This window comes from Crinia signifera, chromosome 4 (assembly GCF_055691185.1).
Source record: "Crinia signifera chromosome 4, ASM5569118v1, whole genome shotgun sequence".
NCBI classification, from domain to species: Eukaryota; Metazoa; Chordata; class Amphibia; order Anura; family Myobatrachidae; genus Crinia; species Crinia signifera.
In genome coordinates this window covers 116,836,231-116,862,282 of record NC_139220.1, presented here as the reverse complement: position 1 = coordinate 116,862,282, position 26,052 = coordinate 116,836,231, and the positions used below count along the sequence as shown (strand labels likewise).

General features: G+C 40.0%; 1 protein-coding gene across 1 annotated transcript in view; it reads right to left on the bottom strand.

Moving 5' to 3' along the window:
- The window catches only part of LOC146074345 (dynein axonemal heavy chain 3-like), a 1,013,923-nt gene that overhangs the window by 492,577 nt on the left and 495,294 nt on the right, over positions 1–26,052 (bottom strand). Inside the window, 4 exon segments of the mRNA XM_083182299.1 lie at positions 2,846–3,010; positions 6,626–6,769; positions 12,268–12,405; positions 18,426–18,596. Of these exon segments, the coding sequence (XP_083038425.1) occupies positions 2,846–3,010; positions 6,626–6,769; positions 12,268–12,405; positions 18,426–18,596 (618 nt within the window).

The window sequence follows — 26,052 nt, the reverse complement described above, 5'->3', positions numbered from 1 at the left end:
GCAGAGGGATCGATTTTGCCAGGAATTTACATTACTAGCTTCCATTACGTAACTTTTATATTCTATTACTAAATTATTAACCCATTTAATACTTGTATTTATTTACTTTAACCAGAAAATAAATTAATACAGTTTTTGGTGTTTGTGGTTTGCAGACAGTTATTTGAAATATTTTTTCCTCAATCAGTAGTTTATAAAATATGTCTTATACAGTCTCCTGTTAGAGCCACATGTCTAAAGTAGATATCCAATAAAGAAATTATTAAGAAGTCTTGACAGCTGCTGTGCAAATCAAACAACAGTTCAGCCTTATGCTTTGTGTATTGTGGCCAAAGAAGTCTAGTGGTGATGGAGAGGGCTGTGTAACTTGCTGTAAAATTAGATAATCTAGATGATTTATTAGAAATCAAAGGGAAACCTGGCAATTCATACCTGTAGAACTATTTATACTATATGTAAAAAACAGTGCAGTGTGTCAGTCCTGAGCATATAGCATATAAATGAATATAAGACATTTAAAAATATTTGTAAAATCTAAGCAAATTTAAATAAATTATATATAAAGCTTGTATGGTTTACAGTATATTTTTGGGGAATATTTGTTGCTTATGTGTTATACAGTAGCTACATTTTAGAGTTTTCTTCAGAAACATGTGCTGAGGGCCTGAATTAGAAAAAGCATATCAATGTCTACACCATTGCAACATCATATAGAGCAGCTGTACAAAAATATGCAAAAGTTGTCACCCATTCTTGTCTTTTCAGAAGCACTGCCTGCTCCTGAAGACACAGCATTGGATTGAGTTTGTGACCATCAGCCACATCATTGGACCTCTGTCCTTGCTCAGAATTGAAATATCTATGCTGTCAGTGAAGGCCAGTGAAGCTCCACCCAAAGATGCAGCTGCTAGCTTTGGGACACCCTTAAAATAAAAGGTGACTAATTGTTGGTAACACTCCTCATCACTGCCCCAATACACCTTCAGCCAGGAGCATAACCAGAACTTTCTGGGCCCCATAGCAACATCTTGAAAGCAGCCCACCACCCACTATTCTCACTACAATGACCCATGGGGTGTGGGTGGAACAGAAGAAAGAGTAAGAGATAAAGATGGTGTCAGAAAAAGGGAGAAGATGAGAAAGGAGTGGTCAGGGACAGAGAGCTTATTTAAAAAAAAAAAAGAGAATTAATGAAAGATGAGCAAGAGGGTGTAAGAGAAAGAAAGGATCAAGAGATAGAAGAGGGGAGCAAGCAGAAGTGAGAGAGGGAATGTCAGGGGGAGGAAGAGAGAAAGAGAGGAGAAAGAGATAGTGTCAGGAAGCAAGAAAGGGACACTAAGTTGGTGTCAACGAGAGAACAAATTAGAAAGAGTGAGTATTAGGGAGAGAAAGGGAGAGAGAGAGTGTGTAAATGAGAGATACAGAGGGGAAGAGACAGGGAGAGAAACAGGGCAAGGTAGATAAAGGGAGAGGAAGGGGAATAGAGGGACAAAATAATTAAAGAGTGAGGGGGGTAAGCATGGAGAGGAGAAAGCTAAGGAGTAAAATGAGACTAGGGGCATATGTTATGATATATGATGGCTAAGAGAAAGAAAAGGAGACAGTGGAAATAGAGAGCAGGAGAGAGAGAAAGAGGAGAGTGGGGTAGATGGAGAGAAAAAGACAGGAGAGAAAGTGGGAGTGAGAGAAAATCATGATAGGTGTGGGAGGGGAAGTGTGAGAGAAAAGTCGGTTAGAGCAAGAGAAAAAGAGATAGGGTGTCAGTAAGAATAACAGAGAGCACTACAGAGCAAAAAATAGGTGAGACGAATGGAAAGGTGGGGGGGGAGAGAGAGTCAGAGGGAGAGCAGTAGAGAATTAAATAGTAGGGTAGGGAGAGTGCAAGAGTGGCAAAGAAAGGACAGAGATGAGGAAGAGTTGAGAAGGGGAACGACAAAAATATGTGGTAGGACTTGGGGAAGAGAGCTGGGGAATAGAAAGTGAGAGAGAAGTGGGGAGATTGCAAGAGAAAGGTGTTAGGGAGAGAAAGGGTTTCAGGGGGGAGCAAGCCATAGTGCCAGAGAACTATACAGAGGAAAAAAGAGAGTTGAGAGATGGGGGTGAGATAGAGGAGAGATGGGGGGGTCAGGGGAAGAAAGTAAAAAAAGAGAGGTAATGAGAGTGAGCGAGTTAGAGTGGTGGGGGTCAGGGGAAGAGAGAGAAGACAAAGGATAGAGAGCAGGAGTTTAATAAGCTTGAGACATCTCTTTATGTACGTCCTAATCTCTCCTCTCCCCAATACTAATCACTCCCCCCCCACTGACGGGAAACTGGGATGCGCAAGTGAGAGCGTCCAAGTCAGATGTAGCGCCGCTCACCAGTGGTGGTGGTCTGGCTAGCCCCAGTGCTGGATGAGTGGTGCTACATCTGTATATTATTTTACAATTACAGATTTGTCAGTAGTTGCTGTATACTTTGTCACTAGCAACTACTGTCTGTTACACCAAGACAACTACTATATAAAGAACAGGATCAAAAACTGTTTGTACATAGACAAGTATGGCATACACTGGGATAGGTCTCTAGCTGTTTATGCAGTAACATTTAATTCAGTATTGTAACAATGTGTATGCTTTGTACTAATGAGACAACAACAACATCCCTTTTCATGGGGAAATGTCATTGTGTGCATTATGTTTGCCATGAGTCTATCAGGCACAACACATCTGCAACAGGAATATAATGTAATAAAAGAGCACATACTGCATGCTCCAATCGCTAAGTGAGAACAATGTCATAGTATATCCAATGACATTTGTTAAAAACAAACTGCTTTCAAATGTGAATGTGAGGAACATTTGCTGACTTGTATTATCTTCTTGATGAAGCAAGGGACTGGTTGAAGATTCATTTTCCTGGTGATTTCCCTGATGGACACCTCTAGACTGCCATGGTCAGGAGTTGGCAAAATAACCCCTGGGAAGAGGTCAGAAATGATGCTATCAAATATCGGAATGTCATGGGACAAAAACTGCAATTTGAAAATAAGAAAAAAAGAAAGATTAGAAACATTGACTATCCTAAACATACCTTGCACATTCTGCATTACTGTAAGCAAACGTCTATATCCAATTAAAACTAAAGATAAATGACTATACTGTAGTAAGTACAATAGGTTATTTTTCAGTCATTTCTGTATCGTGCCATGAAATAAAATACACTATAGTCTTATTTTTAGAATAATGTTGTATTCAAAAAGTGACAGTGTGCATGCAGATGGAACATGCTTTATTGCAGGATTTGTTGAAATGCCTTGAAAGATCAATATCACACAACTTGTCCATTGTAGAATATTGGTTTTCGCCAGCGGCAGATTTTGACATTATGACAAATGTGAGATAATTGAGCCACAATTGTGCAATAAAATCTGCCACATGAAAATACTTTAGCTTAAATTTGTTTGTATAGACAGAAAAAGGGGACGAGCGAACATGGTAGCTTTGCTATGCTTATTGAAAACATACAAACATACAGTAATGAGAGTCTGATCTGGCCTTTACGTGCTAGTTTCACAATACTGACATCACTGCTCACTAATATGAGGATAGATATGACAGGATTTTGCTTTGGCCAAGTAGCACATATATTATTTATTTAAAGCTTATTTGGAAAACAGAGATTGCATCATAAAGCTGGAAAAATACATGACTGTATCAGCTCCATGTTTTTTCTTCACAGATTTATTACACCCGGACTACCAGCAGGCGCCCTGTAGTGCTGCCACCACTCTTTTAGAGGATGTAATTATTAATCGTTTGTGTAAGATGCATATGTTAGGTCAGCACACCAATGGTCAACATGCATTGGGTTGACTACTGAATGTTGGCATGACACCTCAAATAGGTCGACGTACCTAAGGTTGACATGGATGGAAGGTCAACACATTCATTAGGTCGACAGTGAAATGGTCGACATGGGTCTTTCGAAAAATGTTTGGTCCACATGCCAACAGGTGGTATTCCATGCCCTACCATCCACTAGAATAGTGTGCCCAAAGCATGGCAAATGCAGCGAGGGGACATGGTGCACAGATTCATTGTCCTTGTCGACATTTTGGATAAAAAAGTGCAAAACCCAAGTTGACCTTTTGACTGTCAACCTAGATCTTGTTGACCTAATGCTTGTGTAGACCTTCCATCCAGGTTAATCTTAAGTATGTCAACCTATTTATTTTCTGTTATGTTGACCTTCAGTGGTTGACACAATGCACCTTTGGTTGATTGACCCAATGTACAGTATATAGATGAGTCCTCATACACTGTTGCTAAAGTCGCTCCAAATAGAACATGTAAGCATGCCCGGTCCCGGGCAACTTGGTCGTGCAGAACATCTTTATTGCTAACAATATGGGGGAAATTTACTAAAGGAAATTTGTAAACAATAGGTGTATTTGTATCCAGAAATACACTTATTTTAGACATTTACTATCCCAAAAATATGGCAATTCGTATTCGTATTGATAGCACATCAATACGAATACGAATTGCCGTATTTTTTTAAAACTACAGTACATTGCTTCCTTACACAGATCAATGTGATGTGCACATGCAACATTTGTACATCTGTGGTCAACAGGAAATGGATAATAGGTTGATAATGTCCAGGTCCTCCTTGATATTTTCGTGTCAGTTTCTGTGAGCTTTCCAAGCTTCTCATGTTTCTGGTATGGGATTTTCTAGTGGCCTCCTGTGTTGAGTCTATTCTATTGCAGCTCAATTTTGTTTGATTGTTCTGCATACAAGGCTGTTGCCTAATTTAGCTCATTATCTGGTCTGGCAGCTCACCTGGTGGCAATCTGTGCTTCAGGAGGCTTGTGCCTTTCCATAAATGCTGAGTGGTGCTTGCTCCTGTTATATTCACTGCAAACCCAGATCCTGATGCCGGTTATAGCTTCAGTTCCCAGGCGCTAGCTTCCAGCTAGTAGCTCCTATCTTCCTGTGACAAGCTGCCAGCTTCCAGTTACCAGATCTCAGCTTCTAGCTTCATGCTTACTGCTTCCAGCAGTCTGGTCAGTCTGCATTATCTGTTGTTCTATGTCCCAGGCCTGTCTCCATATGCATGCTGTCAGCATTTAACTTCCATTAGCTGTCTATCTGCCTCCTGTCTGCTCCACTCAGTACCGGCTGGGATTGTGAGGGCTTTTCCCTCTTAGCAGCATTATTTGATATTCTGCGTGGAGTGTTTATTTGTTATGTGGTTTGCTGTGATTTGTCTTGTTAGTTTCATTGTGTATGCAACTCGTCACTTTAGCCTTGTGTGCGTGACTTAGTCACTTGTGTGATTAGTTTGCTTTCTTGCTTGTTTTTGGCGGTATGCAGTGTTTATTTACAGTTTTGTTAGGTAACTTTAGCTAGCTTTACCTTTTTTCTCTTTCCAAAAGATCTCTGACACTTTTTCCAAAAGTAAGACCTGGTGGCACCGGAGTTGGGGCGAACCTTATTTACCCCCTCCAGACATGCATATTATAGGAGAAGATCTAGTCCTGCAAGTGCCATTCATCTTTTGGAGAATACAACAGAGGAAGAGTAGTTGCTGTTCTAAACAGCGGTAATGGCTGTGGGTTCACACCTGGTTCATTACATTCCACCATTACCATTTTAAACAGCGGTTACGGCTTGGGGTTCACACCCCAAACTATAACATTAATAAGCAAAAGATCCACATGGCAAATCGTTGACGCATGAAAAAGTTGACTTGCTTTTTGGTAATCATTTTTTTTAGTTTTTCATACTTTGCCATCCACAGGCCCGAAGCATGGTAAAGGGTGCCATGGGATGGGATGCGGTACATTCGGGGGTCCATGTTATCAAATCTACAAATTGACACCAAATAAAAATTAAAACTCATGTCTACCTTTTCATGTGTCAACCTTTTGTTTGTGTGGACTTTTGGTGTATGACAAGCTTGTTCCTGACAGCTTTTTGGGATCAATGTAGACACTGCTAATGTATTCATTTTTGACCCGAGTCTGAGTAAAAAGGGCTCCGATTCCATCAACTGTGGCAGACATTTCTGAAAATTTGTGCTGGAGTTTTAGGATGTCTCAGAGGTCAAAAGATGACTTATTTTTATTAGTATATTAATATTTAGAAATGATTTGTTTTAATGCTATAGATTTTTCTACTATACTTGCATAATGCATATCATTTTCAATTTAAAATATATTTAGTATGAAGTATATTTAGCTCTGATTGTATAAAAACATCTTCTTTATGTATTTTATTTCTATTATATATTCCTCAAATCTTGTGAGATAAATATAATTTAAAATATTGCCCATCAGCATATGGAGTACAGATTAAACCCATGAAATAATCATACAAATTCTGCAAGTAAGGAGAATCATTGTCTAATGAAATAAATATGCAGATGCAAACTCTACTTCATTCTGTGGTGACATTTTGAAAACAGCGTAGAGTCATAAACAATGCAATTAAGCTATAGCATGCAGCTGTAATTGTCAATCGATCTAAAATGTCGTTAGGCAAAAGCAGAACTAGCACCTGCTCATGTGTGCTGTCATGTATTTCCCATTCACAAGTAACATATTATGGAACTGCTCACAGTAGAAGTGAGTGGACCCTACCTTCGGCAGATTAACGTCATATATTGATCGAAGCATCAGCACATCCTCTTTTTCATTTGGGAATTTAACCTTCAGGATTCCAGCAGCTGTTAATACTGACTTAACTGCCCTCATGCCATAGTCATAGTGATGCTGCGAAGACAGCTGATGATCAAATAAAGAATGTTATCATTTATCTCCATGTTAATTATATGAATTAACTGATTATTAGTCTAATAACATTAATGTAAATTAAGACTAGATTTATTGGATTTCTTTTCTTTATTATGTCATCTAGCTATTCCTATCGACATAATGTAACATAGGCACATACCATTAATAATTTAATAACCCTTAGCAAATAAGCATAGCTACAGGTATTGCAGTAATGCATTGAGTAATGGTATGACAATGACAAAATCATGTTTTTATATTTCACAGACTTCAAAAGAGTTTCTAATATTGAATTTAAATTATAAGCAATTTAATACAGGAACAAATGTATACTTTTTTTCAGCGGGCACTTATAACTATTGTATTTTGCGCAATACACTGTATGGAACAATATCAAGAAACCAATACACACAGTACAGTACATACATAGTTAGGATGTTAATACATGATAATGAAGGAATCATATAGTTCAGGAGAAGGAGGCACCCTGCAGGTTTCAAGCATATGAAGTGTGTCTGAAAACATGTACTGCTAGCACTCAACTGGCTATATATGCTAATATATGTCATCATCTGGAGAGAAGTATAGCTTCCCTATGCTTTGTGGTTCCACAATGCTTATATATTTTTACTTTCCACATACATAAAAAAAAAAATTAATAATAATAATAATAATAATAATAATAATAATAATAATACATATACACCTTAGTATGATAGACTTGATGCAGAATTAGCAATCTTTTGGTTCGATGTAAATCATTTTTACACTCAACATTTAAATAATTCCCTTACTAATCTTACTAGCTCTTGTGCATCCAAACTTTGATTCTTATTGCACATTGTTTGAAGTTTGCATAAATTAGAAGTTGAAAGACATTCATAAACTTTTATGTATGTAAGATTATAAAACAACATTTAAATAAGAAAAAATCTGTAGCAGCTGAAAACGATCAGTAAGTACAGTACATTGAGTGCTAAGCATTGCATCAGTTACAGTGACAAGAGGCAGAAGGGAGGAAGTTTGAATAATGGAATCACAAGGCACAATAGGATGGGATGTCAAATCTCTGTGCTGGGTCATGTATTCACCCTAAAGGGTAATGGCTTTCTATCAGACAATAGCCCGTATCCATCTTATTACATTTCTCTGACAAGAGTCTGGGCATACAGTGGCAAAAGTGGAAGTGTTAGGTTTAAACAATACTAATATGTTTGTATGAATGGGCAAGATGAGGAAACTCAGGCAGGAAGTAATGTTGGATGAATATCTGAGAATTGCATGATGTGCACAAGGGGGTGGTAGAACATCCAAATTATCACTACTCATAAAAGTAGCTAAATGCATAAGGACATTTGTGACATGCTTTAATTGTTTGGGGGATGAATACGTATTAAACTATCAAAACATTGTAAAGATAAAATTAGATTCATTAATCAAAGTGAGGCTGAGAGCTGTCCGAGAAGACATGATACAAATACATTTCAGCTCATTTAACCTTTGAATACCTGACTAAGCTGAATACTGTGATCCCCAGACCTGCATCGAAAGGCAAGCTTACAGGTATTATTAGCTATGGGCCTAATTCAGCTTGGTTAGCAAAGCTAATATATCACACAACTGAGATGTTAGATTTGTGGGAGTTAGATTTTTCTGTGCAAAGGAATTACGGTATGCAGTTAGTGGATACACATTGTCTAGTTCGACAGTGACTAGGTTGACATACTTTAGGTCGACATTATCCAAAGGTTGACACAAACTTATGGTTGACATAGGAAATGTTGATGTGAGTTTTTCATGATTTTGTTTTCCAAAAAGGTGGATTTTTCATACTTTACTATACAAGTGATCATTAAGTGGGAATATAATAGCATGCCGAGCAAAGCGAGTCACACTATGGGACGTGGTACATATTGTAACAGGATAGTTGGGATTGTCATAAAATACTGTAACAATACTGACACCAAGGTTTATCATGAAAACAACGCTAAAGCTATTGCATACAACAAGCCAATAACAACCAATTAAAATGAAAGAAAAACAATTATTTGAATCCATACAAAAATGCCATATCTGTCATATTACTTGGTTAGATAGCAGCCATATAGTCAATATATACAGTAGTCAGCAGATATGTCCAGCAGCAGCAGTGTTAGCAATAGTTTTATAATCCTGGGTTAGTGGCAATCGTATAGTTAGTACGTGAATTCAGCATTAATAATAGCAATCATTTTTTCACTTTTCCTATAATGCTAGTGGGGTATAGTTACTGCTCTTGAGTGTGAGAAATCTCCTCCAGTTGGTCGTGAGCTGGGGGACCCCCCTACTTGGTTGCTGGAGTCTCTAAAATTCCTCTGAGCACCTGCAATGATGCTCTCTGGGGTCAGCACACGTGCTACTGCCATAGGTGGTCGAGATCAGTTTGTTGTGAGTGCCGGCCAGCATTATGTGGGTGGGCAGAAAAGTCACTCATTTTTCTGCCCACCCACATACAGCCGACCCACACTCACAGCAAACTGATCAGGACAACCCATGGCAGCAACATGTGTACTAACCACAGGGAGCATCAGTGCAGGCGCTCAGGTGAATTCTAATATACAGATGGAGCACCTCTCTTTGTTGCAGGTCCTGGTGATTCTATCGCCAACCGCCAGGACCCACCATCAGACGAAAGGGGGCCTGCGCGCATGAGATGCTCACGCACCCCATTTTGTCTGGTCCGTCCATCAGTCGCCTCCCATTGCTTCCCCACCTCTCCCGTGTGTGTTTGAGACGTTCGCGCTACCCCGTCAGGTGGAGCACCTTTTTATGCCAGCTCTCGCCAGCGCCGGGGATCTGGAGAGAGCTGGCACTGAATGAGAGGTGCTCCATCTGTAGGTAGGTCTTTCTACTGTTGCTATTATTAATTTTATTTCACTTATATCAGCCGGTATTCACATGTGTTTAATTGTGTCATTTTTTTATGGATTAAAATATTTGTGTTTTTTTTCATCTTAATTGGTTGTTATTGGCTTGTTGTATGCAATACCTTTAGCGCTGTCTAATACGTCCATGGTTCTTTTTTGTTTTGCTCTGGGAATGATTAATCCCTTTTAGACGGCAGCTGTAGTGTTATTGTCCTTCTAGCGCTTAGAATTACACTTGGTATCATGGTATCGTGAAAACAAAACAGTTTTACTGAGGTCCTTCTCCACATACAGACCAACTTGGAGTAATAACAAACTCCCTGGCTGGTTAACATCACACAGTTGTCATCGGGTGGATATATACAAAGCTTACCATCTACAAACAATGAATCAAGCGGTGTAAAGTTTTTCCCTTTTGTGCCAACAGCACTACCAATAAGCATTCACAGTCTTCCAGACCCCTAACACTAGCCATCCTTACAGGCCCTTTGCTTCCGGCTGCTAGTCAGCATCAGAGGTCCTGCAACTATGAAACTTTCAGCCCTTTCTAGGTTTCCCACAAGTGCACAATTACTCAGCCATCCTGGATGCAGAACCCACAAGCCCTGGACTGGCCTTTGTTGATCGGGCCTGTCCCCTTCTCCCATCCACTCAAAAGGACCCTTACTGGTTTTCTATCAAAAACCAAACTACAGGTTTTCTAAAGTCTGCTGTAGGCATTTTCCATGTCATTGCAAAACATGGAACGGATCCCATTTCAAAATTGGCCATGGGCTTAGTCGAAATCACCCTGCCCTTGCACCATCTGTACACCCCTTTACAGGTACATTGGTGATTAATGAGAGCTTGGACAGAGTGGGGTTTTATACAGTTGACCAGCCGGTGATTGTATGCTGCAAGATTACAGTGTTGTAGAGATCCTGGAACAGCTTTATATGCAGGTATTGTATTAACCAGGTTTCTCATAGGAGAACAGCAGGAGACTTTTGTCTCCCAACATGTCAATTTACACATTAAAGATAAGGTAACCCTGCATATGCTCAGTAGTGAATTGATTGGTCATCTTGCAATAGGGCATAAAGAGTGACAGGAATACTGGGGTCTGGACAATAATGCATTACTTTTTCTACATCAAATAGCATGTGTTACAATCGGGCATCTCTACACAAACAGAATGTGGAACCCCAAACTGGTGGGTTACAGCAGCAAAACACCATAATGATATCGTGTCCTGTCACATAGGAGCAAACTGAGTCTACAGTGGGCACAGGCTCATCAAAACTGTAAATGAAGGTTGGACTACTTAATGTCAACTGAGCATTAGTAAATGCCACATCCTACTCAAGTTTTGTTGATGTTGATTATATCCCCTTATGGCCTAATCTAACCATCTTCAAATACCAATACTTCCATCAGATTAATTTGCCATATCATAAAGCAAACAGCATATCATACTGGTTTTCATGAACACAACACTGAACTCAGTGTATTCCAATGGTTTTCATAAATCACAAGATCAAAGACCAAGAGAGCACCTTTGGAATATAATACAATTTGAGATTTGCAGAATGCAATCTCAAAAGGGGAATAGGGAGAGGGAAGTTAGTAATCCGCACACAAATTAGTTTAGATCCCACTTATTTGGGGGATTCTGAGGAGCCGCCTATTTATTAAATTTTCATGTGGCGGGGGTGCTATCCGGGCAAGTTGGGTACAAGTTATGAAGAAAAAAGAGAGATTTGCACTTTGGATGCACTCCGAGAGAGAAATAAATTTTGATTATGTAAAACGTATAACTTTATTGATTATTCGATTAAAAGATAAGGGGGAGTTCTATACGAGATTTGCAGAATGAAAATGTATCTGACTAATATGGATGGTATTGATATCACGACTGTCAAAATGCCGACACCATCATCAACAGGTAAACGCCGCCCGGCCAAACAGACACCCCCCACCACACAATCCCGCATTTGCATGCGAGGGTATGTGTATGCTTACACATCCCCTTCCATGCATCCGCACAGGTGAATAATCATTCGATGGTTGCTGACCATCGAATTATTCTTTTTTCAAGTTCGCAGATAAAAGTCAACCTAGACCGACTTCTATCTTGGTCAGAGATGGCTGAATGTGGGGAGGGTGCTGACGTCAGCCGCTCAACAGAATCAGGCATTGACATGCATGCTGTCACAGGGAAATGCCCAGCATTTTGGAGGGCTTGCCCATAAAACACTGAGCATGCCCTTGCACCAGCCCAATGCCCACCTCCTTTCCTCAAAGAACGAATGCCCCGGTGAGTGTGATTCCTGCCGAAGGTGTTTGCACATGCGCAAACCGCGATCACTGGGCCTGGTACGAATGGGTCTGAATTGCCCCAAAAATCCTGATGGATCCTGGTGGGTATTTTTCTAACCCCAATACTTGCTGTCAGGATACATTGGGATTGTAAATATTCTGACCTCAGGATTTCAAGTGCTGGGGTCCTAACCACATCCGACTAATATACAGTCCTAAAATAATTTAGGCCAGAGCTAAAAATGTATGCCTCATACATATCACTGAGGTGTGAGAGGATCTTACCTGTTCAGAGCATAATCTGTATGTTGCTACTATTTTGGCTGCAAGATTACGAGCAGCAACAAATCCCATTGAGTACAAAGATATTTCAGCAATTAAAGCATAATCTGGCACCATCATAGCCACAGTCCGGAATAAAACCTGCAATATCAAAAATAAATCATGCATACTTTATACAGGAAAGAAACAATTCTTCAGTGTCTCCCATGTGTTTTAATTAGATTAAATTAAAAATGCCTATTTTCTTTTTAACTTATACTGAATTTGGTGTTCCCTTATTGATATTTGCAAACCTTTTCCTGTCAGTCATAACTGGATGGTTTGGCTCCTTAGTGTATTATTATGAATGGCAGTTCTCAAAAACTGATGGAATTAAAGTATTCGGTAAGGTTATCTCCTTTGCAAAGACTTAATTTATATATTAAGTTCCTGTCTAACATACTGTAAGTTGAAACAATGAAAAAGGAAGTGAATGTTGATATGCAGGAGATGCATGATAACAGAAAGTGTGAACGGTCATTGTGTATGCATGCTCACTACATCCCAAAAAATATATAAAATAGTTTATTAAAAAGAGCTGATGAATTAAAAACAAATACTGCATCTCTCTGGATATCTGTAGACATACCAGTGACTTGTAAACAAAATTACATATTAAAATACCTCCCAATAGTCTTGATTTTTTTGGGAAAGTCCCAATTTTTAGGAACTGTGCCGCTGTCCCATCCGAAGACAACAGTCTCCCGTGGTGGGGTGGGTGGCAGTTGAGAGACTTCTTGTCACTCATTGGTAGCAGCCCTCATGATGGTGGGGTCTGTTGAGGCAGTGAGGTTTATTGAAGGGGCAGGATCCCTCCTCATAAGACCTAATTCTGATATGGACACAGTTGCAGCAGCCCTTTTTTCTGCAGTTGTGTCTGCAACTTTATGCTCATTCCACTACAATGTCATTCCCTCCTGTCATGGGTGGATTCTGAACTTAAAGTAACCCTGCTAAAATTTTAAAAAATGACCCCCTTACGTGCCCACACCACCAGTCTGCCACCTTCTACCACTGAACACACCAATACCGGCATGCTACCCTCTATCCCCTATCACACCCACACCACCAGTCTGTCCCTCTTCTGGCCACAGGTGGTATCAGAGGCACTTGAACCACTAGGGATCTTTCCTGTAGGTTCTATTGACAGGGGACATTAAAAAAATAATAGTCACACTGTATGGTAATGAAATGGGTCAAAGACCAAATAATGGTGCCGTAAATTTACTCCTATATGGTTAAATGGTATTATGCTTGCTACAACATTGACAATATGATTTTAAATCTGGTATAATCATTTTATTGTCTACAACAGACTTTTCCTTATGCATAAGATAAAAAACAAAAAGAATGTGCCAGCGTTGGCTGTTCTAATAATCTAGACAAGACGGTTCTCAATTAAAAAGCAAATGATTTTAATAATTAAACTACATAAAATATAAAAATAATAACAATAATACATCTAAAATTGAACAATGAAGATTTGAATGCAATATTTGGAATGTTATATCACAGGGATATATAGCATGGTGTTGGAATCTCCATATTGAGTGGCTGACAAATGGGTTTGTATATTACATCCAATGTACTCGTCTGGTGGATATTTGTGTCCAGAATAGGGGTGACGCAAATGTCCTGGATTGCCCTATGATTCCAATGGCTCTTGCTTCCCGTTTAGATGTTTCCTCATTTGTAAGCTGGAACAATTAGGGATCATGCAGATATCCCAATGTTTGGTGGTCCAGATGATTCAGGCACACCAGTGGGAGATGGAAAGGTCACACAGTGTGGAGGGAAATTATCATCAAGATGATTTAATAGCTCAACGCATTTCCCTGGATCACATACCTCCGGCTTCATCAGGAGCAAGTATTGAATGAGAGCCCAGTGCAAAGTTTTATAGCAAGCTACTGATTGTTCAATGAGTTCACCTGTGTATTGATTGAATGCTAGGCAAACTTTAAGTGTTTAAAAGTCAAGAGAACCGTCTTGGAATTACTTTAACATCTAATAGATGGAGGAGGCAGTTTTAATTAACTTATTGTTTTAAAACATACTAAAAAGTAATAATATACAACTTGTCAGAAGGGTCACATGACCCGGAAGTGAATGGTACATATAATACTTATCTAAATAAATCCATACTCCTTAAAAGGAGGATTTTGCTATGCTCCCAGAGTGGAATGCCAGGGAGACCCCGCCCTCCACCGCCGATTGGGCTGCTAAATTTGGTCTCTTATATTGTTGTTCTATAGAGCTCTATTGACATATATTTATTAATATTCCATAATAGAAACTGTAATCGAAATTTTGCCCATCCACATCCAGACTTTCCAAAGTTGGTTTTCTACAACCTTCCAAAGGTGTCTGTTTTAAATATAGTATTAACAATAGACAATTGGATCATAGATTTTATTTTGTCCAATTTAGAAGAGCCATTACTGTAACAATAATCAAACTGCACAATAAAGGCTCATTGTAATTCAAGACTGTGAATATTTATATGACACACATGGGGTATTTATTTGTCACCTCCAATATTACAATATCACACATTGGAGGTGACAACTTCCTCTGATAATGTGTTCATAACCCAGTTAGTTTTTCAATTAGTATGTTGTTTTATATTAAATACCTCCCAACTGATAGAAAATTAGACCTTTTCTTTATGGAAAGGCCGCACAAACATTAACCACAGGGAAGCTATATTTCTTTAGGGCTCTATAACGCAATTTGCTTTGGCACCATATACTCCACGGTAATTTCTAGCCTAGTGAAATGTAACCTCCTTCTATATGCGCTAAATGACTGCCACCTCTCTTCATCTCCAACCTGTCCTCAATGCTGCTGCCTGAGCCATCTTCATCTATAGGCGTACTACATTTGTCTCCCCTCCCCTAATAAAAGACCTACACTCACTCTGATTTCCCACCAGAACCCAGTTTAAGCTCATCATACTAATTTATAAAAGCCCTCTCCCATTCTTACTCCCATTTATATCTGACCTTTTCTCCCTTCACACTCCCACCCATCGTTTTTGCTATACAAATGAATGTGGTCTCTCCTGCCAACTGATTACTTCCTCCCACTTCCAACTCCAAGATTTTGCGCATGCCGATTTCTAGCCTGAAATTCTCCCCCACTTCATATAAGACTTGTCACCACTCCATAAAACATGAAATGGCCACTGTAGACCTACTTCATTATCAAAACCATCCATCTCTTTGCCTAACCCTCTGTTCCAAGTTCACTGTCTATACAATCTGTGGTACTTGTGTATTAGCATGGCGCTCGTTACGTAGTGAGCGTAGCATCCCAGTCAGAATAAGCGTAGTGTTCATGTGGCCTGCGTAGTTAGCGTAGTCAGTCAGAAGTAGTGTAGTGTTAGCATCCCTGTCAGAAGTAGCGTAGTGTTCCCACGGCCAGCATAGTCCGCGTCCCTGTGTCTGCGACTGTATTATTTCTAATGCTTGTATAAGCTCCTTGTTAATTAAAACTGGCTGCAGAACCTCTCACAATGTTTCCCCTGTCGCAGACTGAGTCATTGGCATTTTTTAAACAGCACCATTTGCTGCCACTGACACAAACCTTTCTTAATGGCCACCCAATGCGCTTAAGTATGAAGGAGTTAATGTGGCGCTGCCACATTAAAATGTGCCGAAAGAAGGTCAGTCTCTGTGCGGTACATTGGTTTCCGGGTTGTCGTATCCCATTTCTTACCCTCATTTGTTTAATATTTTCAGAAGGAGCTCACAAGCATATCTTTTTGTGAGCAACAACTAAAGTTGTCGAACAAAACCACCGTGCTGTATAATAACCTTATGCGGGATGACTGCACTGTAGAACTAATGTCACAGCCCCAACGCCGGATTGGCGGTCCGGGAAAAATAGTTGAGGTGGACGAAAGTCTCTTTGTACAGAGAAAAAGTCATGTTGGAGGCGTGCTGCCTCAACAGTGGTTGTTTGGAGGCATATTCAGAGACACCAGTGAGTGTTTTGTAACGCCTGTGGATAGACTTGACGCCAGCACCCTGATGTCCACCATCAACAAATATATAGAACCGGGGACGACTATATATTCTGATTGCTGGCGTGCGTATAACACTCAACAGTTGGAGTAGGCAGGGTACCACCAAGCACGGGTAAACCACCGGTATAATTTTGTTGATCCAAAGACTGGGGTTCATACCCAAAACATTGAACGCCTTTGGGGATCTTGTAAGTGGCGTAATAAAATGCAAAGGGGCACTGCGCGCCAAAATCTAGATGCCTATCTTCAGGAATTTATTTGGTGAAAAACTGTCTTCACAGAAAATGCTTTCCAGCGGATTCTATATGCCCTAACTCTGCTCCTAAAGGCTGACAAAGCAGACGACACAGATGCAGACACAACTGCGTCAACTTCAGCTGCAGTTTCTGTGAATGCAGAAACTGAAAAAGAACTGTTTTATTATTTTCTTTGTAAATATATATATATATATATATTTCATATTATTGTACTTTGTTAAGTGTTTTTTTTTTCTTCTTTATTATTCACTAAAATCCAGTTAACAGTTAACACATGTCATCATTACTGTCTCAGATGTATGATATGGCTGGTGTGAATGTGTTCCTGAAACCCCCACTATCCACGCCAGCCCAAAGCTTGGCGAGCGTAGCGCGCCCCATGAGGGGACGCGCTATGCGTCCCCCCGACCTATTCATTCCTCCACTTTCCACTTCTGCACAGAGTTGATTTTATAAAGTGTGGCAAGCGCAGCGAGCCACCGAGCCCAAAGCATGGCGAGCACAGCGGCTTACTTTACATGTAATCCGCGTCCACTCGCCGCGCTTCGGGCTTGGTTGCTTGCTGCGCTTGCCACACTTTATAAAATCAACTCCACACTGACGTGGATAGTGGGGGTATGAACAGGTCGGGGAGATGGGTACCGCGTCCGCTCGCCATGCTTCGGGCTGGCGTGGATAGTGGAGGTTTGAAAAGGAGGCGTTTGCCAGTACTTAACATGGAGCACTGGCAAATGCCTCCTTTATTGTGCATAAGACGCACTTGCACCCACATACCCCCTTTGCGCATGAGACACACATGCTACCGAACCCCCTAACCCCGTCTCCCTGAAGCGGACACGGGCAGGGTTGCCGTACCCTGCCGTAATAATTACTGAGATGCAGGAGCATCTGAGACACACCTGCATCTCAGACAGATGGAGTGCCTCTCCACTGGGGCCCGCATGATCCCCTCTCCGCCGGCGTCCGCCAGCGCAGGGGATCTGGCGGTTACCAGCACTATGTGAGAGGCGCTCACTAGGCTTGCCATGGATGCCTGGGACAGAGCCGGGCTGCCTTGGAGTCAGAACATTAACTATGCTAGGCAGCCATTGGGCTGTCACTACGCTAACCACGCTAGGCAGCCGTTGGGCTGCCGCGGAGTCACTATGCTGACAGCATAGTTTAGCCTATGCTGAAAACGTAGCATAGTCGGGTGCCGTGCTATTACACAAGTACCCAATCTACTTCACCCCTGTCTGTTCCTCCCATTTCCAGTTTAAGTCCTCATGACTAATGCATTTTACCCTCATGTTCTTTACTTTCTTAATTTATAATATCATCTACTCTATATTCCAGACAATGGCAACTTACCCTTTGTCTTTGCCACTTTGTTGCTATGTCCACTGATGTAGCAATGTTTATAAATCATGTACTTTCCTGCATTGGATTTGTACTCAGAGTACTTTTTCTGCTCATTGATTTTGTACATTGCTAGGTGCACCCTTTGGCACCATATAAGTTTTGGACATAAGCAGATAAAGTCGTGATTAAAGGATTTCATTGTCATTGGAAATATTCATATACTGGTCTCTAAAAACATCTAAATTGGAAGCACAGTTCCAATTTCTTTGTTTATACCATATACAGTAAATAAAGCATATTAAGAGGTTTAAATGTGTGTGTGTGTGTGTTTGTGTGTGTGTGTGTCACATTCTAATATTGGTAGAAAAACAATAATGTATATTAGAATAGATACTTTACATGTCTGTATTAAATCTTTATATTGGTTTAACCTTTTTATTTAAGAGAACTCATTAGGTCCATTTAGTTGACTATTACATTAAAGAGTAACTCACTTTTAAGTTGTCCGGCAGCTCAGCTCTTCCTGCGTAGCCAGGATTCATAGTAATAAATACTGTACATGAGGAGTCCAAACATATTTCAGTTCCTTCAAACACAAAAGTCTGTAGCTGATCTGATATGGCACGTTGGATAGTCTGAATTTGTTGGGCAACTACAGAAAGTACCTGAGAGGATAGAATACATATGTTACAGTATTTATTTATAGTTTCTTATATAGCGCATACATATTACGCAGCGCTTTACAGAGTATAGTCGAACATTCACATCAGTCCCTGCCCCAGTGGAACTTACAATCTATATTCCCTACCATATATACATGCACACACAGACAATCTAGGGTTAATTTTTGTTGGAAGCCAATTGACCAACCAGTATATGTTTGGATTGTGGGAGGAAACCGGAGTACCCGGAGTAAACTCACGCAAACACAGGGAGAATATACAAACTCCGCACAGTTAGGGCCGTAGTGGGTATCAAACCCCTGACCTCAGCACTGTGAGGCAGTAATGCTAACCATTACACCATCCATGATGCCCCAAATGTTATTGAACAATAGCAACACTATGGCCATATTGGAATTCTTATGTGAACATATTAAATATCGACAATATGTATGTTGAACAAATATGCCAAACCCACTCAGCTGACATCAGAAAACAAGGAAAATGGCTGCCTAGTGCTTACTTACATATTTCAGTTGCATTAAACCATAGCTAATAACACCACTGCAAAAGTAAAAATTCAACTATTACTGTATAATAAAATTCGGTACTTATGTAATATCTGGGCTCCCGTTTTTCTTATGAGACCGCGTCCCCTTGCGGGGCTCGCTGCGCTTGGCACGCTTATGGCGCGGTGGCTCGCTGCGCTAGCCACACTATATAAAATCAACTCCATGAGTAGTTGGATAGTAGGGGTATGAAAAAATGGGGTGCATTTAATATGGGAGCCCAGATAATACATAAGTACCTAAAATTCTATATAATATAAAAAAATGCTCATGTGGGATGTTTGGTAGGTATTTGATTTTCCAATGTAAAAAATATGAATCTATACTTTTATTCTAAAATGTGTAAATCATGTTATAAACTTAAAGCAGTTGTGGTATACAATATTTTTCACTTTGTCAACACAATGCTGAAATAAATTTCTAATCCAAAGAACCTTTATTATTCTTTAAATAATTCAACCCAGAGGCAAACTAGGCTTTGCACAAATATGAAAGATGTCCCTTTGTAATAAGCTCCCTGTGTGTCTATTTGTACAGTATGTGCAAACCTACACACTGACAGTTGTTTTAGTTGCTATATCACCTACACTGCCATTTGTTTATTCTGCAACTCCTGTGGAATTAAGCTCATATAATATGTCTGCTAAATAAAGAGATGACAAAGCTGCTCACCATTTCCAGATTGCTAATGGTCTGTACAGTAACATAAAATATTTTTTATATACAATGGAGAAAAGGGTGAACCCGGATCACACTGGGTGACTCGGGGTCAGGTGCGCCTGACCTGAGTTGAGTTCCTGAGCTGCTGCCCTAGGACAGGGTAGTTAGTCCTGTGCAGATGAATAGAACAAAAAAGACAAAAAGAAGGGGTGGGCAGCGCTAATTAGGACTGATTGGATGCAATAGTATGCAAAAAATAAAAATAAAAATGAATTTCAAGATTGGTTAGATCTATCACAAAAATTTATTTAATACATTTCTAAAAACTGCAAGCCAGAAGATGTGGGCTAAAAACAATAGACATAAATAAACATATATACCATGTATAATGAAATAGTAATCTCACCAAACCAAACCACATGGGAGTTAAACTCAGGAAGTCCCAAAAAGTCCAGATGAGTGGACACTGGTGGCACCCACTGGGTGGTGGGGAATTTTCGGAGTGTCCAGTGATGTTGATGGTACAGTCCCCAATCCTGCAATATGGAGGGAGGGCACAAAGATGTTGATCCCAGGAGTGGCCCAAGATGGCACGAATCACCAACTCCTGTCGCCAGTTGTTAGGGGCGAAATTGTGTCCTCAACCTCTACTATTGTTGCAGAGATATTTGTAATCCAATTGGTGGAATGAAAAAAATGGGGAACAATTGAAGCTGGTGGTGGTCCTTCTGAATATTTTGCTGAATTTATTTCCCCAAAGTGGTTCACCTGTAAATGTGGTGAGGTAGGTGAGGCAGATATCCTGACCGGTTTCGCTGCTCCAGGCAGCTTTATCAAAGGATAACTGACCCATAGTGCATTCTGGCTTAAATACCCTATCACATGGGTCATGTGACCAAATCATTTAGATCAACCAATCTATAAAAACATAGAAAACAGCACTAGAGTAGGAGGCAAATGGTGCTGCAGACATCAATATACATAACTGTTTATTACAAAAAAGTAAACATGAGAGTTTAAGTGGTTTAAGGAAAACGTACAGGGAGTGTATTTGTTTGGCACTTCCTGTGTAACATACAGTAGTCATGGTGACCGGGCTGAGGAGGTTTATCATTGGATAGTACCCGGTTACTTTCCGGGTTGTTCCCTCAACATTGCGGGGCTATCTGTGGGCAATGGCTTCATGTGTCCCCGTGAGTGTAGTATTTCCGGGTCGCAGGTGTTCTATAATGGAGCCCGGGGAGCGCTTTATAGGTTGCGCCCGTCTTGTAGTGTGGTTATGGACTGTGGGCAGTGGGCGGGTGACGCTGTACGCAATCGCGTCAGCCGCACTTCCGGATTGTGTATGAAACCCGTATCCACATCGGGTATTACCATACAGGGCGTGTTTGTGGGTGTGTGCTGTGCTCCCATTGGTCCGCCCTAGTGGTAACCATGGAGGCACTTCTGGGTTTTGTACACAGATCCTACAGTCACGAATAGCCTGAATCGGTCTATCTGATCTGTGGGGAGACTGACTGGTTCTTTTGAGATTTGCACATATTCTTTCAGATGTATACTTAGACTCATACTACTAGTATGAATGATTGGAGGATTGGTATTACATGCTGGTTGCCTAGCAACCGTATTATGGCCTGAATCTAGGCTGGGGAAAACTGGCCCCTGGTGTTAAAAAATGAGAGTTCAAAGAAAATAATATTCAGAGGAAGAGTATAAGAGGAGACAGATGGAAGCAATGGGATGATTCCCTGCACATATATATACATAGCACAAATACATGGTTATAGAAAATGACTACTACAGTATCCAAAATAGAGAAATAACGAATTAGGTGGGGCTATTTTTTAAAAATAAATAAGTATATAAAATATTAATTTTGGGACTTCCTGAGTTTAACCCCCATGTGGTTTGGTTCGGTGAGATTACTATTTCATTATACATGGTATATATGTTTATTTATGTCTATTGTTTTTAGCCCACATCTTCTGGCTTGCAGTTTTTAGAAATGTATTAAATAAATTTTTGTGATAGATCTAACCAATCTTGAAATTCATTTTTATTTTTATTTTTTGCATACTATTGCATCCAATCAGTCCTAATTAGCGCTGCCCACCCCCTCTTTTTGTATTTTTTATATACGTTTTATCCAATTACTTAGAAATTGAAATTTTTTTGATGACTAAATTAGGTTAAGAACATTTATTGAAGTTATATCTAATAAAATTATTTTTACTTAACATTGGTACAAGTGCTGATGGTCCGAACATCACGACCATTGCAGTTTCCCAGTGCCAGTTCTTCTCTGCAGCCCCTGTGGGCTCCACAGGAAAGGTGAGGGCTACTTTTTCTACATTTCCCCCATCATATGTTATTGTCTGCAGCTGCTGGGATGTTCAGGGGGGGGGGGGGGGGGCGGTCGGGTGCTGCCGGTCTAATAAAAATCAATCAGCAGTGAAGGTCCCTCTGGCAACTGTGGGAAAAGTCTATTCCTGAAGCTACACAGAGGCGGGTCATTAAGGTGAGGTTGAATTGGCTATAACTGCTGCTAACTGATCGTTGGTCTGAAAAAAATTGCAGCCCTGTGATCAGGTCTGAATTGGCCCCACAATATACAAGCACATTCTCTTTGTGTGTTCTAGTCACATTGTGTTGTGGTGAATATGCATTCTTGGAAAACAAAATGGCTGACATTAGCAGATGTCTCACCCGCGACAGGCATCTCACGCTGTATTGCATATTGATGAAAAATGTATGAGGACATATCTGTAAAAACATGTATTGTATATGAGTGATGCCTTTAAAGGTGCAAACGCATGTGCAGGTCCAGCTTTTGGTTAAATATTAATCTAAAACTAGGTATTAACATAATGTACCCTAATTTCTGTCTTTAGGGCTATTTAAGCAAAATGGTTTATGACCTATTGTATTACTCTTCCAATTGCACAATAATTAATCTTGATAAAACTATTAGCAAAAAAAAACCCATTAATTAAATAGATTAATTATAGAAATTCTGTATTAATCCCTTTAAGGTAATTGTTCACTTATGTTTTGGACTGTGGCAGATGGGATCTTTTATAAGATAATATATTACATTCGAGCCAAGTGTAATATAAAAGTATCAGTGTGGTTGAACACTCAGGATAAGTAATAATGAAATCTAAGTAATGTATTGTATGGGTGACACACGGGATACATTTAGCAGTATCCAGAAGTGCCTTAAATAAACAATGGCTCTTCTGAGAGCTCAGGATTATTTTGGTAAACATGATATGAATTATTATCTTAGAAAACAAGTGGCACAAGGTGATCTATCTCCAGAGGAATACAGGCACAATTTTTGTATTGAGAAAAATTTATCGCACAACTATACTATCCACAAAACAAAGATTAATGGCAACTGAATGTGAACAAAGTTCCAATGAATGGAAAATAAAAGGTTTGCTATGAACTATAAGAAGCAGTGGTACAATAATTCCAGTTACACTGTATGTGGGATTGTGATATTTAATAGTAAATGCAAGACTTGTGTATAAAGATGCACTGTATTACACAGATCATACTGTATATCAAAGACATACAGTATGACACCCATCAATGTTGAATAAGCAATTACTCGGAGCATAAAGGCAGAGGCATAACAACCCATTAGGCAGCGGTATACAAAGCAATGAGGTGCCATGCTGAAGATGTGCTCTCCCTGCTGTTGCTGCCAGCTGCCACTGCACATGTCTAACTGTATGAATGGTAACCCCACTGGCAGTGTGAAGTGCACTTCCCTATGTCAGGTCCCTCTGGCTCCCGCCCTCCTCTCTCCTCTCCCTCATCCCCACTGCCTGTCAAGCTGTATAACAGACACTGGCACTGGTAGCTTATAATGGTGGCTGCTCTGACTCAAAACCACCTTGCTGATCTCCCATGTAAGTACTGCCTCCCCTTCTCTCCCTCACCTACTGTGGACATATGTGTAAAGAGCACTACAACTGTGTGTGTCAAGTGTAAGGCTCACTACTTCTGTAGGCATTATGTGTGGCATTATGCTGGGTGTTGTGTAAGGGATACTGAAACTGTGGGCATTTTTGTGTGGCACTACTACTGTGGGTGTTATTTGTAACAACCCCCTGAGGAAAGTGATGATTTAATTTAAGAGGTGGAGAAATGCATTGAGGGGAAGGACTGCTCACTTTACTGGCCAGAATTGACAAGTCCGGGGAGGCAATCTGGGATAAGACCACAAAATCGGATAGCACCAGCGGTTGAGGATGCCTACGGATGCCTGGGAACCTTTCCTCTGCCCTGATAAAGATCAGCCAAACATAAGTACATGGCACTGTGCACTAAAAATTAAATTTATTGATTAAAACTTCCATTATTTATGTGCAAAAGGATACATACAGTATGTTAACAGCTACTAACTGTCATAAGTCATAAGTCATAGCCATTTCTATGCTGAATATAACTAACAAATGCATGCATGGGACTACTAACCAATAACATTGCAACTTAAAAACACCACAGGGAAGGGAGTCTATATATAATACTGATGTTGTTTTGATAATTATTTATGTCTAATATATTGGCTTGATCGATAATGGCCAATATTGTGTTTATTTTATTACATTTTAAATACATTATAACTTATTATTTCAAGCAGCGCTATTTCTTGATTTGTACAGTGCCTTGTTTAATATTAAGGGGCATTACTGTGGGCAAAATATGTAGCACTACTTTTGTGGGTGCTAAGTGTAAGAGGCACTACTACTATGGGAATTATGTTTGGCACTATTACTGTGGATTTTCTTCTGTCGGTGTTATATGTATGGGGAACTACAACTGTGGGCATTATGTATGGATCTAATGTAGGACAAGTACAGTTATTACAGTAGGTCAAAAACATATGCAAATTGAAAAAAAAATTTGCACCCTGTACTATTTACCAGGGTCAGATGCAATAACTGATAAAGGTGCTAACAGTGATGGGATTGGCTGTATATGAATTCTCCACTGATACTGATTGGTGCAATCTTAGAATGTTCCTTTTGGGTGTAAGGTAGGGAAGTAGTTTCTGCTGCATTATATGTGTTTTAAGACTGCATTTGGTGTTCCACACATAAAACAAATGGTTTTCTAAAGATCTCAACATGCCCTCCAAATAGGGATAAAAATCTATTTGGTTTTTGGAAAGTTGTGTGATACCTTGTCACTGAATATTACTCTACATGACTACACTTTGCTTACTCAGCTCCCACTTTTTTATTTAAATATATTGAGGGAAATTAATGAACATGAAAATGACTATTTTAGGCGTATTCGTAGGTGTCGTATGCAAATATGACTGCATACACGTATTTTTGGCATTTACTATGACGAAAATAGATCAATTCATAGTCATATTCATGGCACATTTGTATACAGTACAATGGTGATTCCTAATTTACTAACCAGCCATATGCAATAAACGGCTGTTAATTGCAGCAAAAATGCACCTGGAAAATCCAAATAATTTTTCAGGCATATTTGGCTTCAGCCTGCACGGATCAGTAAAATCCATGCAGGTCTCAGTGTAAAAAAATAGATAAAATAAATAAATCATTTTTAAAAATGATGTGGGGTTCTCCCCCCTGAACCGCCATAACCAGCCCCGGGATCGAAGAGCTGGCCCTGGTTTCAAAAATTCTGAGAACAAGCCAAATAAGGGTAATTTTTAAAACCAGCACCAGGCTCATAGACCAGTCCCGGTTCAAAAAATACGGTGGACAAAATGAATAGGGGACCCCTGTATTTAGATAACAAGTACCGGGCCCAATCAGCCAGCAGGCTAATGCCACAGCTGGAGGAGAGACTTTTTATACAAATCCCCCTGGCAAAAAACATTAACCTGTGGCTGGTCAGCCTGGGCCAGGACCCTGGGGGGAGTGGGGACCAAAACAATAAAGGGGTCCCCCCTACAGAGTTAATCTTGCCCGGGCTGAAGCCTGGGGATGTCCCTGGTGGTGGGCACCATCCTGATGCTTTTGTGTGACAAAAATATATGAAACTAGTGGGTTAAATTGTAGAACCACAAGTACCAGCATGCAGGGCATTAACGGGCCCAATGGTACCTGTAGTTCAAAAACTTAACCAATAGTTAAATAAAAGACACACACCATAGATAATAAAACTTTATTGCATACTACAATGACACATATTTACTTATTACAGACTGAGCACCTCTCAATATTGCCGCCAGG